This window comes from Anarrhichthys ocellatus, unplaced genomic scaffold (genome assembly GCF_004355925.1).
Source record: "Anarrhichthys ocellatus isolate YVR2014 unplaced genomic scaffold, GSC_Weel_1.0 scaffold19, whole genome shotgun sequence".
NCBI lineage: Eukaryota > Metazoa > Chordata > Actinopteri > Perciformes > Anarhichadidae > Anarrhichthys > Anarrhichthys ocellatus.
The window spans coordinates 6,417,716-6,424,008 of record NW_022280049.1 but is presented as its reverse complement, the minus strand read 5'-3'; the positions used below and the strand labels follow the sequence as shown (position 1 = coordinate 6,424,008).

At 47.7% G+C, this 6,293-nt stretch overlaps 1 protein-coding gene across 1 annotated transcript; it reads left to right on the top strand.

The window, feature by feature from the left end:
* Nucleotides 1-473: 473 nt before the first annotated feature.
* Nucleotides 474-5,642, top strand: purab (purine-rich element binding protein Ab). Its single transcript, XM_031857719.1, has one exon. The coding sequence runs from the start codon at nt 555-557 to the stop codon at nt 1,398-1,400; it is 846 nt and encodes a 281-aa protein (XP_031713579.1). The 5' UTR covers nt 474-554; the 3' UTR covers nt 1,401-5,642.
* The last annotated feature ends 651 nt before the right edge of the window (nt 5,643-6,293 follow it).

Sequence of the window (6,293 nt, the reverse complement as noted above, 5' to 3'; positions counted from 1 at the left end):
CTCTCTCTCTCTCTCTCTCTCTCTCTCTCTCTCTCTCTCTCTCTCTCCCTGTCTCTGTCTCCGACCACAGAGACCGTTCGGGTTCGCTGTCCGTGGTGCTGAAACACCCAAAGCAATAATCATCAGGTATGACTCTTGTTAATGTCCTTTTTTAACTTCTTAGACAGGATGCAGACAGGTGCGACCTTTACATACTTTCATTTCTATCTATCTATCTATCTATCTATCTATCTATCCATCCATCTATATTTCTTTCTATCTATCTATGTTGATGTTAGTACTGCAGTGTTTTAGGCTCACGTGGGTGGGGGTTCACTTTCAGTTGCAATATGAGGCTACACTGACGGCTGAAGTGAAAATCCTGTGAAACAGCGCGAGTGTCTTGAACGCAGCCCGCTCGCAGTACTACAGTAACACCGTCTACAGTTGCTTTCATTTTTTTCACCCTCTTCTCTTCTCTCGTCTCGCGATAGAGCGGCGGAGTGGTTTGACGGGCAGTCGAGGTTGCAGCAGGCAGAGGGAGACGGTGGAAGGTAAAGCAGGGAGGCAGCATCATGGCGGACAGAGACAGTGGCAGTGACCACGGAGGGCCGGCCGCAGGCCCCGGCTCGCTGCCTCCGGGTGCGATGGGCGCCATGTCCCGGCTGCAGCACGACACCGAGGAGCTCGCCTCGAAGCGCGTCGACATCCAAAACAAGCGCTTCTACCTTGACGTGAAGCAGAATGTTAAAGGCCGCTTCCTAAAGATAGCCGAGGTCGGGGCTGGGGGAAATAAGAGCCGCCTCACTCTCTCTATGTCGGTTGCCGTGGAGTTCCGCGATTATCTCGGGGACTTTATCGAACATTACGCCCAGCTAGGCCCGACCAACCCGGACATAGTGCAAGATGAGCCCCGGCGGGCGCTCAAGAGCGAATTCCTGGTGCGGGAGAATCGGAAATATTACATGGATCTGAAAGAGAACCAGAGGGGGCGGTTCCTAAGGATCCGTCAGACCGTTAATCGGGGGCCCGGATTGGGAAGCGCTCAAGGCCAGACCATCGCTCTGCCGGCGCAGGGTCTCATCGAGTTCCGCGACGCTTTGGCCAAACTCATCGACGACTACGGCGTGGACGAGGAGCCGGCGGAGCTCCCGGAGGGCACCTCGCTTACGGTCGACAACAAGCGCTTCTTCTTCGACGTGGGCTCCAACAAGTACGGGGTCTTCATGCGGGTCAGCGAGGTGAAGCCCACGTACCGGAACTCCATCACGGTTCCGTGCAAAGTGTGGTCCAAATTCGGCAACACCTTCTGTAAATACGCGGAGGAGATGAGGAAGATCCAGGAGAGGAGTAGAGAGAAACGGGCCTCCGAACTGCTACCCGAGGGCCCGCACGGAGGAGATGACGGCGACGACGACTGACCTTAAGAGAGCAGACGAGAAACAACAAAGACTAAACTGAACTCTGAAAGAAAACGAGACTTTTAACTGTAAAATAGAACGAGAATTTCCAAGGGAATCACCCCACACACACAACCTCCACAGACATGGCAGCAGCTCTGCTGCCTCCTCGCTCATTTTACTGGATGTCACACCACTTACCACCCATGTAACAGTACGCCGCTGCTATCAAGGATCGAACTGTAAGATATGAACTGTTTCCTACTTGATTTAAATGACAATGAGCAGAGTGTTTATATCTCTATCAAACGACAGATTTTGCACACATCAAAGCTATTTCGAGAAAAAAGAAAAATCATGTTTAAATGTTTTCAAACTGGTAATATACTAAGATTTAATCAAAAGTGAAACCAGAGGTCTATTATATAAAAATGACGAATATTTGACATCAGCACAAAGAGAGTATATTATGGACTTTATGAAACCAAAATCTGAGACCAGATGTATAGTTTATTATAAAGGTACGCAGAATAAATATGAAAGCGCTCTAAAAGTGTATGAATTGCAGAACGCAGCACTACAGGCCTGTAAACACCTGTCAGCATGTGTGTAGGCCCGTGTTTTGAAAAGAAGTTTGGCAAAGATAGGCTCTCGTCTTTAATCTGACCTAAAGCCTGCAGGCTAATGAAAGCCTTTCTATCATGCCGTTATGGAAAGAATCCAAAATAAAAAAGCCTGTTTTGCGCGCCTCAAACAAATGAGATAAACCTATCTCTGAGCTACTATATAGAATATCAACCCTCTTGCACCATGTCCATATAAACTTAATTGAAAAAAAGTGCTGACTTAGATGTACTCATTATGATTTTGTGAATCAGCTGTGAAAAAAAAAATCCTTATCAATTAAGATTCCCACGTTTTCTGTGGGTTAAGTTTTTTCTTTGTTACTTTGTTGTTTTTCCCTCTGGGGGAGGGTGGGGGATGCAAAAGGATAAAGGTCCACCTGTGGGAGCGCAAAGGCGTGGAAACAAAAAAAATAAAAAATGAGACGCGTCCGCATCCTCTCTGACGTCATTACGACCCGTGCCTTATACACTCCACTCGTTTACGTGTTCTCACGTGGATGGTCTGTGACCTCGACCGTTGTACGTTTTCATTTACGAGTGCTGTTATGTAGGCCGAATTATTCACCCACCGGGGCTGCGTTAACTCGCGCGCCTCCTGCGGTGCATGGAACATTGGGTGGCAACACCAAAGCTGAAAGGCTGCCGGGAGCTTGGGGGTCAACAATTATAGTGCTCAGAAACAGAGCTTCAAGCTAGAGCAGGCCCTTCAGAAAGATGAGGTGCTGCTGTACGTACACTTTAAAAACTATGGGTGGGGGGGGGGTTAATTGTATTGTGCCCAGAATCTCTAGCAGCACCCCTGCCCTGGTCGCCTCTCAGTAGAGTAGAGATGTTTCTCCCTAGAACAGGAGCGTGACCCAGGACGTATACCACCTGGTGTCAGCATGGAGATTCATTGGGAGATGTTTTGCACACCATATGCACCATGTTAAAAAAAAATTTCAAAAACAGCAACAACAACAACAACAAAAATAACTAAATCAGGAGTAGCTTGGATGAGGCTATTTGTCAGAGCAGAGATGGATGCTGTTTAACAGCCAGGCAGGCCAGCCGGCCGTGCCATGCCGTCAAGTCTGAGTGCAGTTTAGTGGATGTAGAGGCCCATCAGTGCGGGGCCAAGGCAGTATCTATCTCTTTATGGTGTTACAGCCCCTCCATCGCTCCTTGGGGGCCTCGCCACTCAGAATATGTCACTTTTGCATTATTTCTATTCTGACGCTCTTCTTCTTTTTCTCCCTCGAAGTTCTTTGCTCCACATTATGTTGTCCAAGACGTGTCGGGTTTCTCCCTCCCGGGCAGAGAGGAAGCCACCGACTAGCGCAGGACGTCTCATGTTAGTGTGCAATATTGTGTGCGTGCCAGACGCGGCATTGCATCACGTGTATAGACTATTAATAGACGAAAAAAAATGTATAGGCTATGTGATCGGTAGATATTTGAAAGCATGACGATGAGGTTGATGCATCTGCATTATGTTTCCAAAATGTGAAGTCTTTCTTCTCATGCACTTTGGTCAAAGTGATAAAAACGTCAGACTCGTAGTGAAATATTTTTCCTGTCATTGTTCTGTAAACCGCCTATTAGTGTACGTAGACTAGTGAGGGTGTTTAACGTCCCCCTACGGAGTCCCCCCAGAGAAAAGCCCTTTCCCTCCTCGGTCCTCTCCAACACACACACACACACACACACACACACACACACACACACACACACAGACAGACAGACAGTCAACAGCCTCTAACTGTCTCCATGTCAGCCTCTCTGCAGTGGCCCACACTGGAGTTGAGTAGTATCTTGGGGCTTGGGTCCACGGCTGGCTGACACACACACACACACCGTCATAGTCTCCCTGTTGAGGCCTCTTGTCGCTATCTGGGCGTTTGGGAGGCCGCTAAAGTATTTTGAATGGTGTCTAGAACTGCACAAGGCCTCCTGTCACGAGTAGCCAGGAAACTGTGTGTTTGGAATCTGAGTGCAACTGAAACTACGATTTGACTTTTGCTCGTCTGCGGTTTCACTTGAGCTAGGCGATAGTGATCGGCCTCAAACGGGCCCGACGCACAGAGTTTTGTTGTTGTTTCTACAATGAGGATCTCGATCCTTCCCTCTTACGTGGGCAGACTCTGATCTCAGGTCTGCTCCTCTTTTTCCAGCTCATGACTCAATGTGTCAAATAGAAGGCCCTGGCTCATTGTCCTTGCGGTAATGAGGTAACACTGAAGTGCTAGTTTACGATTATCAATATGCTCTAAGTGGTTGGTTAACCTATCAGCTTTATTTAAAGCAGGGTGGCCTTCAATGCGACGAAGGGGAAACAGGCTGTATGGATTGCAGCTTCAGAGGCCTCAGCTGAATAAACGCATGCTAATGTGGTTACGGCCTGGGCCTGTGTGACAGCTGAGGCGATACTGAAGCAGAATTCCCCCTTATCAGAAGTCCTATTGAATCCGAGCTTCTTAAAGGTTGATCTGCGTTCGATTGTGCATGCCTGCGGCAAATAGTGCCAAGAAAAATGTTCCAGAAAATCCCATCTGTTCCACACAGGACATTTTGGCCCAGGTTTGTCTCCGAGTGTTGGTGAAAGGCCTGATGAAGCCTGGCACTGCACTGTCGGGGCTTACCAGCAGCGGCCTTACCGCGACCTGCTGACCCGGCTGTCGGACACATCCAGTTAGGCCTTTTCTCTCTGTTTTGGAGAAGAACAGGGAGCCTCTGTGCCCTCTTACAGAGACGACTACATTTCCTCACACTGCCCTTTGAATTATAAAAAGCCCATTTCTATTAAACACACATACAAGCCACCTGTGACTGTGTCCAGGCAACGCACATCTGAGGTCAATCTGAGTTCGTCTTGAGTCTGGACCCTCTGTTGTGATACAGCACTTGTTCCCCAACGTGTTCCAGCTTTAGCATTATTGAATCCAGGCCTCCAGGAGGCTCGTGCTTCACGGACGATGAGAAATACAACACTTTCTTTCTCTTTTTCCGTAATGGCCAAACATAAGGAGAGCCTGAACCTGCTCATGGAGTTCACTTTGTGAGTGCCTCACTCTGTGAAATGCACACATTTCCTGAAAGATTAAACGACGTGTTGTTGTGTTACAGAGCGTAATAGCCAGGTGCTACTGGGTCAGTTGTGCTTTTTCCGTTTTGGGTCGTCGTTCTATCGAATTACAGAGGAAAGACGCTCTTGTGATTTTGCTGAAGACAGTGTGATCAAATCAGATTCCTCCATTTACGAGCGCTCACCCGGTGTCGCGGCAGAACCGGGAGTGACCTTGCAGCCATGTTGTGCCCCCGTTACACATTCATCCATTCGTGAGACTCAAATGCAAAATGGTAGGCAGATTTTCTTTTGTCTTGCTTTCCACGTAGAGCGTCAGCGGTCAAGCTGTGTGCTGTCCTCAGTGGCTCTGGCAAAGTTCAGTGAACATTGGCGACGGTGCACCGAAGCTGTTAGCATCCACAAGAATGACTTTCTGATTTATCACACAGCGGCAGCCATCGTAGCAATCCTGAATCATGATGTAATGCTGCCTTTTGTGTGTTATTACTGCAGTGTTTTGTTCAATTGTATTCAAAAGAGCTTCTTTTTTTGTTTGTTGCTCAAACAATGACTAGACCATTCCTTACACATTTCAACTGATGGAAATGAAGAGAAATTTAACAGTGGACGTAACTCAAAAGTGCAGCCGTAACTACTTGTTGCGTGTCCTCAAAGTCAGGTTGCTATGATGGCTCCAGCCACTTGTTCCTCCCGTCTTTAAGAGGGACATTCTTCATGTGTCTGAATACATTCAAAACAGCCACATGTACAGCAAACTTCCACAATTACTGGCTGAAAACAGACCGAACTTCCAACAACAACCAAATCCGCTCTGTTTCCGGCCTCAGTGTTGTAGTCTTTCATTGGCCTCTCAAGAGTTCCTGGCTGATCACGCAGCCAATCGCAGCCTCTGGCACCTATATGACTCATCACAAACCGGCTGACAGAGGAGCTCATTCAGCGCGTCTTCTTTTTTTTTTTTGCTCACTGCACCGAGTAGCGGGGTCCATCCTGTTTGCAGACTGTACAGGCTACTGTTGTTACTGAAGTTACAAAGACAGGCTTTCAAAGGTTTTATGAAGATGTTGGGAAATGGATCCTGGATTTTAAAGGGTGGGGTCAATGCACAATGAACATATCCCATGTCACCATTTGGTCTAAATCCCTTTACCATCCCCATATGAGATAATATGTTGTATCTTTCAAAAATATTTTATCTGTGGCGTGTGTGTGTATATATAT

Coding starts and splice junctions, on each gene's coding strand:
- purab (XM_031857719.1), top strand. CDS start 555: ATGGCGGACAGAGACAGTGGCAGTGACCACGGAGGGCCGGCCGCAGGC.